This window comes from Vulpes lagopus, chromosome 2, assembly GCF_018345385.1.
Source record: "Vulpes lagopus strain Blue_001 chromosome 2, ASM1834538v1, whole genome shotgun sequence".
Taxonomy (NCBI): domain Eukaryota; kingdom Metazoa; phylum Chordata; class Mammalia; order Carnivora; family Canidae; genus Vulpes; species Vulpes lagopus.
This window is the reverse complement of record NC_054825.1, coordinates 39,942,526-39,960,125: the sequence shown is the minus strand read 5'-3', so window position 1 is coordinate 39,960,125 and position 17,600 is coordinate 39,942,526. Positions and strand designations below refer to the sequence as shown.

The following is a 17,600-nucleotide window of genomic DNA, read 5'->3' as shown; positions in this document are numbered from 1 at the left end:
AAGAGTAGAAAGTTACCAATAAACTTTCTTATGGTAAAGTATCAGGCTCAGATGGTTTCTATCTGAAATGCCGTAGAGAAACCTGGCCTTCCCAAACCAAGAACCACAAATAGTGATCTCTGGTAACTCAGGGCCATCACACTGGCCTGAACAACAGGCCGACACCCCCAGGAACAACTAAGCTGTGCTGGGCTGCTCCTCCCCAGTCCTGAGCAACTGTTGAATCTGCTTTCCTGAGTTTTCTCTCCCTTGACATTACCAATCTATTAGTGATCAGCTTTTCTATTTCCAGAGTGCCTACCTCTGGCCATGCCTCTGCCTCTCCCCCATGACTGTTAATCTCTGTGGTTGAAAAATCAGATAAATACAGCATGTACAGAACCTTCCTATTACTCACTACTGTTCAGATAGTACAAACCTACTTAAAGCACTGCAGCCTTCTGTATGTGGTTATAAGTCAAAGTTTCAAATTCCTCTAGGTCTTCAGAAAAGACAGGTGAATACTATTGTCAAAATGTCAATACAAAATCTGAATTTTAGAAGAATAAAATACCTCCAGCTGAGAGCCCACTGTGCCCTGTGAGTAAAGTCTGCCACTGCTAGAAATGGCCTACTCCCCACCTGTTCCCAGCACACCTGTGGCAAATTCAGCAAAAACATTACCTGACTTTTTGAAAAGCTTTTCCAAGACATAATCATCATTGCTCTGTTCACTGGTCTCACTCTCAATTTCACTGTCCTGCTTCTGGTACCGTCTTTTCTTCACCAGGTGTGGAATTCGGGTTCCTTCAAACCTGGCATCTCTACAAAGCTTAGTGTTCTTAAGCTTTGACTTTGGCCTCTGAAGTTGCTCCAGGGTCTCTTCTTCCAGCACACTATGTTTTGTTTTTGACTTGTGCTTTGAAAAATTATTTTCCGACTCCTTATTCTCCTGAAGAGGTTCTGTTTGAGCCTGGCAGCTTTCTCTTCTGTCAGAAAGACCTTGCTTTTCATGGATGCTTTCCTCACTAGATAGCCCATCCATTTTGCTAGTTCTTGGAGAACTGGAACAATCCACACGTCCACTAGTCACAAACTCCTCTAGTATAGGTACTGCCTTTGTCTTTTCTTCAGGTCCACCACTGCCAGTGAGATTCCTAGGAGTTTGGGGGGCATCTTTCAAAGGATCGCCTTGATCAGAAGTTATTGCATTTACTCCAGCTCCTTTAGCTGTAAATTTCTCTTCAGATGATGTGGTATCATTTGTGGATGCATTAGAATCAGGGAACTTTCTGCATATTGGAATATTATGGTCTGCTCCAAAGGCCGGTGGAAGTTTTCTTTTTAAATGGAGTTTCGGAGTCTGAACTTCTGAACCAGTTCCTGTAAAGGGGTAAAACACACTCAAGTCACATTACATAATTCTTCTGTAATTTATTACTTTAAGTTAAATTATTTTATGTAATACCTGCAAAAATAGCACTTGTTTCAGTGCTCTGGGATGCACCAGGACTCGTCAGAGTGAACAGCTCATAAAGATCGTTGGACTTGAAAAATCGCCTTTGCTTAGGATCTTTCAGCACTCTGTTTGTCAGAAACTGCTTGAAAATTTGTCTAAAAAGATAAAACATTAAACTGATAAAAAACAATGTTTAACTGGACCTCAAAATCCTAGTTATAAAACAATATGAAAGGTATGATAACTGTAGCTGAAAAAATATCTAAATCATCCTCAAACTTTTCACCTTGAAAGATTACAATTCAGAAAGTACATAAAATATCAGGTGGTCCCCCACGCTTTACAGAATTTAAATTACAGAGTATCTTATTATTTATACCCAGGGAGCTTTTTCAATCTCCAATATTCATCACATGTCAGGAAACACCACTCTACATACAATCATGTGACTCACAGCTCCTCTGAGGTGGAAGGAGTTGGCTTCCTGGACTGCTGGACCAAAAGTCCCCTGACCTACCTTTCTGAGGACCCTTCTGTGATGGGATTCAGGAAACTTCTTACCTGGGCTTTACAAAGCTTTCACTTGAAGCCATTTTACCCACCTTCTGCCTGCTGTTTCATACTCTATACTGAACCTCTACACCACTGTCACTCCTGCCCAGACATCCCTACAAAGCAGTCTCCCCCACTATTCCCCCCAAGGCTAAAGCACATCTAAGGGGAAGCTCTCCCTCACAGGATATAGCTAGTCTCTTATCCTCTCAGAATAAGAGCTTGAAGAACACGCACCCTATCTGGGAATGGCCCAGTGCATGGTGGTAAGCAGGGAGCCTCAACTGAAAAGCTGGGGTGCAGCTCAAGAATAAAGTCTTCGGCAGAGGATGGAGAGAAGATGGCAGTGTCTCCACCCCACTGTTAAAGGGGCCCTCGCCTAAACACCTACACATTGTACAGAGGGATGGAGAAAGAAACAGGCATCCTGGTCAACCTCTCGCTCAGGGGTATTTGAGCCAAAGATCACCAGGCTACCCATGCTGATCACAGCTGCAATGGTATGTGAAAATTCCATCAGGTATTTCAACTTTGTCACTTCTTAAAATTTTTCTGAAAAAAAGATGGTTCACTATAGTGAACGATACATTTCTCTTAAATAACAATTAAGATGAAGTTCACACATAAGTAGTCCTTGATGTTTAATAAGGTAGAAAAATGATTGGGTTCAAAGATATTTTTTAAAAACTCACAATAATAATAAATTTACTTTAACGAGAAAGAAAAAAAATACAAAAACAACAAAATCCCCATATATCCTTTAAGTTATAGTAACTATTGCTCTAAGATGAAAATACTTTTTTTTTAAAGATTTTATTTATTTATTCATGATAGTCACACACACAGAGAGAGAGAGGCAGAGACATAGGCAGAGGGAGAAGCAGGTTCCATGCAGGGAGCCTGACGTGGGATTCGATCCCGGGTCTCCAGGATCACGCCCCGGGCCAAAGGCAGGTGCCAAACCACTGCGCCACCCAGGGATCCCTGAAAATACTTTTTTAGAGCAATACATTTTAAAAATTCCTGGCTCAAAATCCTGGTGGCATACTTCTATATCTACATCCTGCACACACTACAGCCAGGACAGCAGTCTCCAGTCACAGAGCGGGCAGGCATCTGTACTGACCGGTGGTAAATCTTTTCTTCAATGGTACCCGCAGTCAGAAGCCTGTACACCGTCACCTGCTTCTTTTGGCCTATCCTCCATGCTCGCTCCCGGGCCTATGACAGAGAGATACATCTCAACAAGTGCCCTTCCCAATGACAAGCACCCTTCCCAATGACAAGTGCCCTTCCCAAGGACAAGCGCTCTTCCCAAGGACAAGCGCCCTTCCCAATGACAAGGGCTGCAACTAAAAGAAACAGAGACAGCGGGCTGCTTCCTTTCTTTGCCAAAGCTAAAATTCTAGCTAATGACACTAAATATAGCTAAGGTGTACTAAGGAAGATAAACAGGCAGGTGACAAAGACATATTTAGCCACCTCTACCTAAAAAACAATGTGTTTATTTGTACTTTATGCACTTTCTTTGTACCCCAGATGTAGTGATGAATGCTACAGATAAACTGCTAAAGACTCTTCCCAACTATGAGGCTAGACAGGGTCTTCCTCCATGCCGAGGCCTAGGCAACAACCAAAATGGGAGCCCTATGCAGAAACGGACAGGGGCACCAAAGGCCCCTCCCAAGTGCTGGCCACTCAATTGTATGTCACTCACACACTCCTTTACCTGTGTATCTGTGCTTGGGTTCCAGTCGGGATCATAGATAATGACTCTATTAGCCCCTGTCAGGTTGACTCCGATGCCACCCACCCGGGTGGTCAGAAGAAACACAAATATGGATGTGTCCTAGAGTAAGATGCACAATATCTGGTATGCACATTTAAGACTAGTTACAGCTCTTCACCTCTATCTTTACATATTCTGCACATGGAAACCTCTTCCCGATACAAAGGATGGGTTATGTCCTAGAGACTGCTGGTCAGTCAAGATCCCATCTCACAACTCCTGTTTTTAATACCAATTATATTGGCAATATCTCAGAATTGGCTTTTCAAGAAGGAATACACATTCTTTCTTTACACACACATACACATACACATACACACACACATACACACATATCTAAGAATACCCAGAGTTAAAAGCAGAATGTCTCTCTTTACCTGCTGCCCGTCCCAGTATAAGCAGGGCACAGGTGGGTGAGGCTATTCTTCCTTCCCCTGCATGGAGTAGCACTATTTGACTTTACTGTTAAATTCACTTGTTACCTCATTATATCTTGTAATCAGTGGTTGTCTTGAAGCTATTGCAGTGGTACCATCCATTTTGAGGTAAGAATACTTCTGGGCTCTAAGGAATACTTCAAGTATGTCCAACATCTGTTTGGGAGAGAGGATAGGGGATAACAGTTTAAAAATCAAATATAAACCTCCAGTGAGTATGTCCACATTTGTCTAAATAGTCATGCCTTCCCCAATAGGTTTAAATTAAAAGGAGCTTCTTGCTTTGAGGCAGATAAATATTACTACTACAAGAGTATTTTTGGTATTTCCTTACTATTAATTCTTACAGGGTATCTATCTGAGATCAAATCCATACTTGCCCACACCCTAGAACCACATGGTACACCTTTCAAAAGAGTCAGCTTCTGGACACCAACTCTTCAAGCTCCCAAAGAGATTTGTAGGCTGCCATTTCAGTATCAGCAGGTGAATTTGCTTTTAGAATGATAATTTTAGATTATATCCCATTTTCTTAATAACTGGTTATAAGTCTTAAAAAATCAAATTGTTTCTTTACAAAGTCTGTATGCTCACTTGTCTTGACTGAGAAAATAGCAATACTCGTTGACCCTGCTTGTGCCATATTTTCAACAAGGACTCAACTACTATCATTTTCCCAGAACGTTTCCAGTATCCAAATTGATCTTCTTCTTCGTCATCTGGAATAGCTTTGAGATTCTTCGGGCCTCCAGAAAAAAGATCAGGATGGTTGCAGATTTTTCTTAGGGCTACAAGTCCAGAGAAAATCTATGGTATAAAAGAATTATGTGCATTTGGATTATAACATGTAAATTCTTGATAAGGGAAGTTCTCTGGAAACAAAAACATTCTATGGGACCAAACATCTACTGTTCATATTCAATTGCTGATGATTTCTTTTCTCTCACTAGAAAGAAATTCACAGCATATAAAAAAATGACTCATCTTCTATCTTAAATAAAGTGTAATGCCCATCTAAATTTGGAGAAATCAGGCAGATGACTTAGCAAATGCATTCAAATACTACACTAAGTACTCCTCACTAAAAGTTCTGTAGTTTAACATAAGTCAGTGGTGGAAGTTTCATCTACCTATACATTAGAATATCAGAAAACATCTGCATGGGAAATACACAAATGGGAAAGATATGAGGATGGTTCACCCAGCAGAAGGGCATAGGAGACCAGGAGGGCCTGCCCTCCAGACCCCATCATGAGGGCATCCTTCACAGCTTCCCAAGTGTGACTCAAATCAAGTTCATGTGTACAAAAGCTCACGGAGAAAAAGAATAAACGTAAGTTAAGCCAATAATCAAAGAGTATGGTAGTTCTAACTCACAAACAACACTTAAATAATTAAGAATCTAAACAAATCAAGAATATTTCAGAATTCCCCCAAGAATCATCTGTAACTCCTCTGTCAACCTCTAGATCTGTGCTTCCAGTACAGTGGCCCCAAGCCACAGAGAGCTAATCTAAGTTGAGATGTGTTACAAATGTAAAATATTTTGGAGATACAGTTTTTTTAAGAGGTAATAATATCGCATTCATAATTAGAAATTTTTGATTATGTATTAAAATAACATTTTTAAATATATCAGGCTAAATAAAATTCATTGCCAAAATTGACTTCACCTGTTTTTCTCTTTACCTTTTCTAATGTGACTATTAGGACAATTTAAAAATCATACATGCAGCTTACATTCTGTATCCATAAGTCAGTGCTAATCTAGACCAATTAAGGCTTCACAACTTGGAGGCGCATGAAGATAATAAGTTAAGGGCAGACTTAGGAGAGCTGAGTCAATGTGAATGATTTAAGAACCTCCCATAGAGGTCAAAGATAGAATGAAGAGAAATGGTAAGCCATGGCTAGAACTGAAATGACTTCAATTGGAAGAAAAAGATGCGATGGGACCCAAGCAGCCATGCTACTCACAGTCATCTCTTTATCAACCTCTGTGTATAAGTAGGAGAGTGTGTTTCAGAGTATAGTGCTTGATACTCAGCTGTACCTCCAGTGAGAAGAGACCCAAGACTAAGGAAGTTTCGTGTGTCTAATAAATCACAATTCATACTTTAGGATCCTGAAGCACAAAGAAACTGAATAGTTCATATGGAGCTTCAAAGTATATGCTGATTATAAACCTACTACATATGCTTACTGAACATACCAACATCTATTGCTGAGTATTGCCAACAACTAAAATTTAATTACTTACACAAATATTTATAATAATAATTCTTCCTTCATGCACCTGCTAACCCCAGCAGTCCAGAGCCACTTCCCTGTATTCTGCATAGGACCATGCATCCCTGCAGGACTCACCGCTACAGACCTGCTAAACCATGTGATGTGGGGTTCAAGTGTAACTGTGCTGCACTACAGGCAAAAAGACATGTGCTCAAATATAACTGCATTCTCTTACTTTTGGAAGGGCTTTGAATTAAGTGATTGTTCACACCCAAATGTTTCCAAGAGTTACCAGTGAAATATGACTAGTACTAATTTCCTTTCCTCCCCTGCTTCCTGACTCCACAATTCATTTCTCCAGTTTCTGTTATTTAGCTGACCTGCATGTCTCCATTGAGAATTCTGTAAACTTCTTTAGAATCGATAAAATTTTGGTAGACTTTATGTTGCTCCTCTGTAAGACGGCAAAATAAGACCTATGGAGGAGGGGAACAAAGAAAAAAAAAAAACTCCACAGAATTAAAAAATAATAATAATAAAATAATTAAAATATCAACAAAACTTTCTAACCAAAAAAAGCACAATGTATACAATTTTAACAATGTACCACTTATTTTAAAAAGCCAAAACAGTGCTACATCTCAGAGCTAAACAAGGACATAGTCACCCCTTCTCAACAGCCCCTCCACTTTTTCTGTCCATCCACCTTCTGGTCCCCACCCACTATCCCAATAGTCCCTGAAGACTGGTTTCCTTCTCACAACAAAGTTCAGGACCAGGTGCACAAGCCCTCCTCCATCCTAGCCTCTTAGCACTCACCACCCATGCCCCTCACCCACACTTCACTTCAGCACATCTGACAGGGACCCTGCCCTCTCCTGACTTGCTCCCTTTCCTGGAGGTTGAAGCACAGGTTCCCAAGTTTACCTGACCTATCTGTACCCAACTGTGTCTGTTACTCCATGCCAGAATGTTCCTTGACCTTCTGCCTCTCAATCCTCCTCTCTTTCATGTCCACTGCCATCACCTCATGGCTTGACCCTATTCCTTGGCTAGTCATAAACCCAAGATCTTATCCTTTAGCTATCCCTTTGCCACTCACTACATCTGCCTTGAGGACTTCCAAATGAAGAATGACTCAAACACCTGTCATCTCTGTTCCTTTATGCTAAGTGCTGAGTACTGCTGGAGAATACCACTCCTCTGGGCAGTGGCCTGCTCCTGGTCTCCAGGGGAATTTTCTATGTACTCCTTGCTCAGTGCATTCTATAAACCCAGAATGGCTGTGACAACACTCCTCATTCTCCCCAAGCCACCCACGCACCTACTCACCTTTGTCTCTACCTCTACTTAAAAACAATCAAACGGGGACAGCTAGGTGTCTCAGTGGGTTAGATACCTGCCTTTGGCTCAGGTCATGATCCTGGGGTCCTGGGATCAGGCCCCAGGTACAGCTCCCTGTTCAGTGAGGAGTCTGCGTTTTTTTTTTTTTCCTCTCCCCTGACCCCCCGCTCATGCACTCTCTCTCACACTGTCTCAAACAAATAAAAATCTTAAAAAACAAAGAGACAAAAATAAAAACAGAAACTGAAACTATCAGTCATGATCCTCTAATTTTCACTCCGTAAAATTTATGCACTTTATCCACCTCACTTTGTTTTCCTTTATTTTCAAGGGAACACCTAGCTCCCTGTTCTGGATCTAGGACAACCCTTGACTTTCATACCAGATCTGAAAACCCTCACTTCTTCCTCTCAACAATGATCCACCACCTTAGACTCTTCAAAAACTGATGGCTGAACTCCCTGAAAGGATTACATATAATTATCATCCCCACATCCTTGGCTTTCAGCCTCTCCTGGTCCCAGCACAAGCCTGGAGGGCATGTCTGCTGAGAAAGTGCTGTGGACAAGCTCAATAATGACTTCCTAGCAGCCAGCCACACTGAGCCCCTAGGCCTCATGATTCCACTTCCTCTACCCTACCACCTGCCCTTCTGCCTAGGCCTCCTGTCCTCCCAGGTAGCCCCTCCTGAAACCATATCCACAACACTGCAGCTTTTCTCTGCATGTTCTATGTATGCACCTTGGGCAACCTCATCCCTGCTCATAAGTTTCACACCTTCCCTGATCAGAGGTCACAACTACATCCCCCCTACAACTCTCCTAAGAACCCAAGACCCATTTATAACTGCCTTTTGGGCAAGCAGATGTGCCATGGGCACTTCAAATGAACCGAATAAAACACAACTATCTCTTCCATGCTCTGTCCTTTTAAAGTATCTGGCAACGGATCCAACCCAACATCTAAACAGGAAACCTGGGAAGCACCTGCCAGCCCCACTACCCTCTGCAATTCAGGCTTACCCTCCCCTCCATGGACTCTGGAAGGACCAGCTAACTCATCCCTTTGTCTCTGTTATCCTTCCTCTCCCAATGCTTTCATATGCTGCTGGAGTAATCTTTTGAAAATATGAACCTGGGTATTTCTATCTCTTGATTTCTTAAATTTGTTTCAGTCTTTTAAATACAATGGCAAAAGAGAAAAGCCTTTCCTCTGTTAACCACAAGGTTAACTGAACTAATTATTCACCACCTGCTTAGTGTCTGCAAATCACTGTTTCAGTTCTTACATAGCACTTTAAGGTGAGTAGGACCAAGTCCCATCCCCAAGCAGTTCTATCTAGTCAAGTGGGATCTTACAACTTTTGTGTGTGGGTTTGCTGGGGGATGGGGTGGGTGGGTGCAGCAGGGTGGAGACCAAGGTAGAGGGAACATGACATGCTAATGGAAAAACAAGTGGCACATGTTTGGAAAACAGGAACTGTTTCCAAGTCATTTGCCTTGGCTGCTACATGGATTACAAAGAAGAGTCATTCTGGGACTCCATAGTGAAAATAAATTGGTGCAAATGAGCTAAATTAGGATTCTTGATGGGCAGAGGGATATGCAGGCAGGCCAGTAGAAAGATGAGCCTTGGAAAACTAATCCAGTAACACTGTGCAATACTGAATGGAGTGGAGAGTGCCAACGGCTGGGAAACCAGTCAGACACTGGCTGCGCTAATTTATGAGGATGTGGAGCAAAGAAATGAAAGCAGGAGTAAGGACAAATAAAACAGCACAATAACAGATGAATCTGGAATCAGACATAGCAAGAGCACTGCAGCCCAAGACACTGATGGGAAAAGAAGACTGGTAAGGGGAATGTGAAGATCAAGGGTTTGGGGGTAGGGAGGTTGGGGACAGGGATACAAGCAGCCTTGGTGACACATCTCCAAGATCCTTTCTAGTCTCACCATTGAGAATCTACAATGTATTTACTTTTGGATGTTGCAAAGAGGGTGCAGTCATCTGTTGAGATAACAGAACACTACGATAAGCTTTAAAAGGGTGTCCCTTTTACAGCTTAGGTTAGATGACATCACTCCTTGGCTCAGTATCTCCATGAAATGCCTCCTCACTCCCGGTAAAATCTGAAGTCTTCACCATGACCAGTAGGCCTTGGTGATCTAGCCTCCTTACTGACTTCTCCCTCCATGGGCTCTCAGGCCACACTGCCTTCCCTGCTGGTCCTTGGAGGTACCAACAACCTTCCATTTCCATCGACCTGGAATACTCTTCTTCTGAAACCAACCATGATTCACTTCCTTTACCTTCTTTAGGCCTTTGCTCAAATGTCTGTTTATCAGAGAGACTTCTCATCATTCCTTATAAGAAGCCCACTTCCCCAAACCATGGCCCTACATGCCCACAGTCATCTCTTTATCAACTGATATATCCTCTTACCCTGCTCATTGATTCCTCCACATTACTGCTACTTGCCATGTGTCATATGTGTCTATGACTGTCTCTCCTCAAGAATGAATGTGAGATCCATGAGAGTAAGCAGTTGCACTGTTCACTACTATCTCCCATGAACATGACTGGTACCCGATTCGGAACATGAATGAGTTGGAGGGTTTGACGAAAAATGGAGAAGTTCAAAAGTGCAGCTGCAGGGATCTCTGTGTTAATAAGAGTAAGATCAAAGCCTATAGACCAAGGAAGAGTCTTGCTCAGGGCAGATGCGACAGCAGGCTCACCTGCCACAGACAGGTATATATAGATATAAACCAGCTGCCCTGTAGCACCAGCAACCACACCTGTTAGCCTCACCAATTCTGCATGTGAAAAGCACGTGTAAACAGACAGGTGCACCCATACATTAGGATTGGTTTGATAATTCCTGGATTACAGACCTGTTCATTTTTATCTGGCAAAGAAAGGCTCATTTTGACATCTGACTTCATTCTCCGAAGCAGGTATGGATTTATGGTATCTCGTAAGACACATGCACATTTATAAGCAGTTTTAACCTTTAATAAGAGAAAAGGGCAAACAATTACTTATGTTTGATAGATGCATTTGTTCTTACCTCTCAGTTGATTCCAAGGTTTAAGACAATTTTAAACCTTGCACCTCTAATGACCTATGGTTATACAAAATTGGCTGGGAATTAGAAAATGGTTTGGAAAAATAAGAATAAGTTCCATATACTCCAGATGGTGGTATCTTTCATAAGATATCATCAGTAAAAAAAAAAAACTTATTAACCAAAATGTATAACAAAAGAACTGGTAATTTTGTGCCCTATTCCTCCTCCATACTTTGTTTTAATAACAATTATCATTATGATTATGATTATACTGTTAGACCCTAAAGTAGAGATTTCTTTGGTTCTCGACTACCCTCTAGGGAAAAAACGGCTTTCAAATAAATCTGTTTATAATCTTGCATTCTCCAAAAGCTACAAAGGAACTGCTGCACTGCAAGACTGCAGATCAAAAGCTAACTCTAGGGGAAAGCTGCAGCCATGGGAGCAACCAGATAATAAGCAGGGATTACTGCCCACTGGGGACTTGGGAGAGTAAGTTCAAGAAAAGCCCTATGATCCCAGAAATGAAAGGTCACTCTACCCTGAGATGGAGCATATGGTTCTGTAATGGAGCATAGCCACATGAGATGGGTATTAACTGTACGCAGAAAAACAAAGACCCATAGCTCAGGAAACACTCCCTCTGCAATTCACTTAAAGGCAAACAAAGAATTCAATAAATTATTGATACTTAAAAAAATCTAAATAGGCTTAACAACCTAGTAAATTAGTATTTAATGGAACAAGAAAAATTACAACCAAAATCTAAATTTAACAAAGTTAGCTGCAAAATGAATGACAATAAAAAGAGCTTGACCATAACAGAGAAAACTCCATGTTAAGAAATTAACATAGTAAAAAACATTTTAAAATAAAAAACAGGATTTACTTGGAATAGCAAAGAGTAACAAGTTCAATTAATCAACAACTTTTAGTTACAGGTAACTTAATAAACGTATCACTCAGACAAAATACCCTTAAGATGATGATCATATTATGGTTTGTAATATAGAGATGAAAAATTTCAAAATTTAACAAGACCTTACAGTCCTACCAAGGAAGCAAGTACACTGTTTAAATTCTTCCTAAAAATATATACAGTATGTTAAGGGAAGTCTCTACATCTCCACCTCTACCCACATTTCTCTCCCCCAGAAGCACGAGTGAGCTGGACAATAATGCTGGAAAACCAGGGCTGGGGTGATGAGTGGCCTGGCTGCCCCTTCCGACTCTCTCTCCTGTCTGTACCTCTCTGGATCCTTCTGCCACTCCTCCCTGTTTCTGGCCCACTGTGGTGAACTCACAGAGGTCAGAGCTCATAGTGGCTAGGGATGTGACACCCAATTCTCCTTCAGAGGAAGAACTAAAACTCTAGAAAGAGCTGGGGATGGGACAGTAAGGAAGACTAAACACCAGCTTCAGCCTTGATGTCCAGCCACATTCTCAGTCCCTTTCCTAGGCAATCCTGTGCTTCGGGCAATAAAGCTGACCCTCTATTTACTTCCCATCTGCCTTGTTATCTCTCTGTGAGTACACAAAAGGTGGGGACCCAACTGTATTCCTCTTAACTATCACTCCCAGCTCCCCAGTGCCATGGAAACCTAGCTGAGCATGCCTGTCCTTCCTTCCTATTCCTGACAAGGCAGAGTAATAACCACTCCCCAGTTGTCCCTGTCCCAGAGCCGAGGGACCTTAGGCCAGTCACCAAACCACTGAGTCTCAATAACCTTGAGCAAGAAATGGGGAGGTTCTTTTCAGTTCTAAACCTTAAGCTTAACACGCAAAGCCAAGAAGCAGGCCACATTCTTGGCGGTTACAGTTCTTCCCCCTTACCCTCCCTCAGCCTCATGTAGTCATCTCTCCCCTAGGAAGCCTTTCCTGACTCCCACAAGCTCTGATATTGAATATCTCCCCTGATCATAGTCCTCATTTCCCTGTACTATGATCATCCCACTAGAGGGGGAATGCTATTCAATGGAAGGTTCTGATTGGCAGCCACCTCCCATCATTTTAGTCCCAACCTGACATAATAAATATCTGCTGACAGACTATCTTCTTGGGATTCAGTAACTTATGGCAACCATGGACTTAAACAAAAAAACAAATATAAAAACAAGAGCTCTGTTATAACCTACAAAGGGAAAATGGGTAAGTACGCAGACTTCTGAAACAAGGATGTCAGTGAAGAAAGATAACATGTTTCCAAGGTCTCCAAGTCTCTCACTAAAAATGACTTTAATTCCAAAGGAAGGGGTCAACTTTGAAATCTGGTAAATATCACCATTTAGAAATTTGGTAAATACCACCTTACCCAAATAACCAGACACCACTAACTATTACCACCAAGGAAGGAGAGGCCGACAGCTTATGCCTCCAGATGTGAAGCACTGAGAAAGACAAGTCACAGAGCATGGAAGACAAATCCAAAGCGAGGCACATCCTACAAAGTAAGAGGCCTGTAGTTTGGGAAGATCTGAAAGTCGTGAAAGGCAAAGCAAGAATATAGAAACTGCTGCAGATTAAAGGAGGACTAAAGAGACAGGGCAACTACCAGAACTCCTGGCAAACATGAATGCCTAGAGACTAGACCTTGGTGCTCAACTTCTTCCTGATTTGGATGTTTCTATGTGGTCAGGTAGGGTGATATCCTTGTTCTTAGGAAATACACACTGAAGGGCTGGGAGGAAAGGGACAGAATGTCTACAACCTGCTCTCCAATGATGCCCGAAAAACAGTCTAAATCTGTGTGCACATGCAAAGAGTGAGGAAAGAAGAGGGAGGGAAGGGAAGATAAAGCCAATGCAGCAAATGTCAGCAAAGGCTAACACCTGGTGAATCTAGGGAAGAGTATGGGAGTTCTTTTTCTAATTCGTGCAACTTTCTGTTAAGGTAAAACTAGTTCAAAATAAAAATTTCTCCAAGACTGGTATAAATGAAGGACAGTGGGAATTCAGTGGAGGAAGAGGCTTATATAAAAGTTAGTTACAAATCATTCTACCTCAAAATGTAAAAGCTTTTAAAATGCTTTTTGATAATCCCCTAATTTTAAAATTCTTTCATTAAATATTTGTAAACATGGAAATGTTTCTCTTGGTGGATGGCTTTATTTCTGAGTTGGTCATGACCTGGCAGGCACAGGCCCCGTCTGAGGGCTATGCCCCTCACCAAGGCTGAGGCCTGCTTCCAAATGCCACAAACTGCCCTCAGGTCAGCCTCCTGATGTTCCTGTCTGTGACACAACTGCTTTCTGCCAGTCACCCAGGTCTAAAACCTCAGGACTCAGCTCTAACAAGCTCACCACCTCCACCCCACTTCCTTTATCTTATCAGCCCCCACATCTTGTTTGTTCTGCCAAAAAAGACCCCACTTGGAACTTTTTCTCTCTATCCTCTTTCTCAGAGCCACTACCCAAGTCTGGGTCCAGGTCTTCATCACCCTCACCCCTAACAATTCCTGCAGGTGTCTCAAAGCCAGCCTCTATCCCATCACCACCTGCAGCCTGAGTGACCCTCCGAGAGCAACCCTCTTGCAGCCTCCTGCTCAGCTGCCTAAGAGCCTCTGCCTCCCTTTCAAGACCCCTGTTTCTGGCATCTGTACCTTCCCTGCTACCCTACAAGCATCTCTAGTAATAAATCAGGCATGTTTCTTCACTGCCCGTGGCCACACAACATGGCTATGTTCACACTGCTGCCCTAATCTAGAATGCCCCCGCTCTTCTTGACCTGTTTTCCCAGAATCAGGTGAAGGGACACAAGTGTTGCATTAAGTCCTCTCTGAACAACTCCATCTTCCCTAGTTTCCCCTTTTCTAAGTTTTTATACAATCTTATAAGATACACTAAATTATATAGTGTCCAGAACTGATTCATTCTTGTTTCATAATTTCTGACTGCTTTTGAATGCTACACATGATTTTTTTAAAAATCATCTGGAAAAATATGAGCTGTTCAGCAAAAATAATTTTGTGACATTGGGCAAATACCAGTTTACAAGTTTGGCAATTTCCCTTATATTATAAATGACCTGGCTACAAAGTATAGTATTTAGTAGGAACACTTTAAATATTAAAATGCCTAAAAGTGTTACCTGCCTAATACGTTACCTGTACTGGGGAGGCATTTGAATATCCCCCCATGGTAATGGGGACTGAGAACTGCTCCATGAACACGGGCAATGTGCCTAATTTTCCTGGGAAGATGAAGTCAAAGAGCGACCACAGCTCCCGGAGGTTATTTTGCATTGGTGAGCCAGACAAGATGATGCGATGAGGGGTACGGAACTATTTGGAGGAAAGAAAACACTTTTTTTATTAAATTCACTTTTCAAGAGATGATCACCATCCCTAAGCCAAAATATTCCCATGCAATCTTGTTATTTAACACTTTTACATGTTGTTTTAGTCATGTCCAAAATGTAGACATTTTACATAGAAAAGACAAATAGGGAAGGATTTTTCTTGTTCAAACTGAATACTAGGATTCAGAGTTGGATTTGGTTACATTCTAACAATTGATCTCTAGAGAGACAGTAATGCGAACAATCAGAATTTTTAAAACCATGATTATGTACAAGAGTAAAGAACTTTCTGCATTAAGATGTATTTCAAACTCCTTATGCAAAGGCACAAGAATCAGTAAATGTGTTACTAAAAGCAGAGTTTATTCTCAAGTATCATTTTCCACGTGGAAATCTCCCTTGTTACAAAAGGCCATACCTGTTTGCAAGCAAGGGTGACAGCAGCATTTGGATTTCGAATTTTGTGTCCCTCGTCCAAGATCACATAGTGCCAGTCATGCCTGCTAATGTCATCTTGCATCAGCCGAATGTAAGAGTAAGAAGTGATCAAAATGCCATGACAATGAGCAATATCTCGAATTAGTTTCTCCTAAAATCATGATAAAATAGTAAAGGCAGTTTTAAAGAAGTTCATTTAAATGAACTAAATGAGCAGAATTCTTTAAACGGCAATCTTTCAATGATATAATGTAATGCATTTTTAAGATACGTATACAAACATAATACATAAAATTACAAGTCTACACTATCAGCACTGGAAGTTCACTTTATGTTTCATTAATCTGTAACTGGTAAACACGGACTACAGTATCTACTGTTAAAGGCAGGGGGAACCTCAAAAGAAAACCAGAAAAAGTTATAATATGTAAACACTTATCCAATATTTATCTTTCTAAAATAACCTGTGTCAATTCTTGTTAACCTTAAAATAACAAGATATATGGGAAGTGATTTTTTTTTTTTTTTAGATTTTTATTTATTTATTCATGAATCACACACAGAGTCAGAGACATAGAGGGAGAAGCAGGCTCCCTGTTTGGAACTCGAGCCTGGGTCTCCAGGACCACGCCCTGGGCTGAAGGCGGCGCTAAACCACTGAGCCACGGGGGCTGCCTGGGAAGTGATTATTTTTAAACCAGAAAAGAAAATGAGAGAAAAGCCAGGGAGACAAGAAAGACAAATCTGGGTACTCTATCGATGCAGAACACTAATTCCAAGAGGAAAGAATAGAAAAAGATATAAAAGCAATTTTTTTTTTAAAGACAGAAAAAAGTTCTGAGGAGAAACAAGAGTGTATAGAGCAAAATGTAATGAAGTGTCAGGCAGAAACACTGAAAAGACACCAAGCCCTAGGCATATACCTACTAGAATTCCCAAAGTAAAGAAAATGCTGCAGCTTCTAGTCAGAACAAAACAGAAGAAGAAAAGATTCCCTTCCGAGGAAAAAGACTCCAGACGAGTTGGACATCTCTTCTATTACACTAAAATTGTCAGAAAGCAAAGAGAGAATCTTTCCATAATTCTAGGGGAAAAGCTTTGACCCTGGAGTTCTACACTGATCCAAACCAGCAATCATGCTTGAGAGAAAAAATAAATTCCACCTCTAGACAGGCAAAAAACAGAAAATAAACCAGCAAGAGATAGGCTAGTTACAGAATGCTATATATCCAGCAAGTACAGGGGTGTGGTCACTGAAAGAACACCATCCTTGTCCAAGGGCAGAAGAAAGTGTCTCTGGAACACACAGCATGCTGCAGAACAGTAGACAGCAGCACTCCCTGACTCAGAATGCTCATCACAGAGAGAGCACTCCTAGTAGCTCCCTGAAAAAGGACAGAGGTCCTTCTTACTGAGGAGGAAACTGTAATAATATACCAGGTCACAGAGCTGGTAAGGGATGGAGTCATGATCTGAATGTAGACAGGTAGCCAACTCCAAAGCTAGTCTTAACTAAATATTAGGCATCACTGCCTCATACTTAACAGCGAAAGAAAAAAGAAATTAAGGGAAAATTACATGTAATATGTACATAAGTTCTTAAAATAAATTATAGGTATCTTCTGCTTTTCCAAAGTTCAGTTAGGCCACTTCACTTTTACGGGAAGACCCACATTAGTATTTGTTTTTGCCAACCAAAAGAAAGCCAAAGAGGATTTACTCTTTTATGAAGAAAGGTAAAAGCAAAAATAGCGTTCAGTCTTTGTTTCGAAGAGAGCCATTACAGAGGCAGCACCCCCCCAGCATGAGAGTGGTGCCACCAAGCTTCTTCCCCAGGAACTACACTTGGCATCTGGGCAGCAAGCGCTGCAGCTTTGAACTGGGTCTGTGAAGCATCTGTGCATTATCCTGATTTATTTTGTGCATGTTAGCAAGATGTGCCCTAAGGTATCAGAAAAGCCTAAGAGAGATTATTATTTGGGTCTAGGAATGCTAAAAAACTTT

General features: G+C 41.4%; 1 protein-coding gene across 2 annotated transcripts in view; it reads right to left on the bottom strand.

Moving 5' to 3' along the window:
• Positions 1-17,600, bottom strand: part of ERCC6 (ERCC excision repair 6, chromatin remodeling factor) — a 71,470-nt gene that overhangs the window by 3,643 nt on the left and 50,227 nt on the right. For both annotated transcript variants that reach the window (XM_041742791.1, XM_041742792.1), the window contains 10 exons: positions 15,577-15,747; positions 14,965-15,141; positions 10,688-10,804; positions 6,829-6,924; positions 4,811-5,023; positions 4,262-4,372; positions 3,720-3,839; positions 3,117-3,211; positions 1,448-1,593; positions 664-1,362 (listed from right to left, as the gene is read on the bottom strand). In XM_041742791.1, the coding sequence (XP_041598725.1) occupies positions 664-1,362; positions 1,448-1,593; positions 3,117-3,211; positions 3,720-3,839; positions 4,262-4,372; positions 4,811-5,023; positions 6,829-6,924; positions 10,688-10,804; positions 14,965-15,141; positions 15,577-15,747 (1,945 nt within the window). The remainder of the gene's footprint in view (positions 1-663; positions 1,363-1,447; positions 1,594-3,116; positions 3,212-3,719; positions 3,840-4,261; positions 4,373-4,810; positions 5,024-6,828; positions 6,925-10,687; positions 10,805-14,964; positions 15,142-15,576; positions 15,748-17,600) is intronic.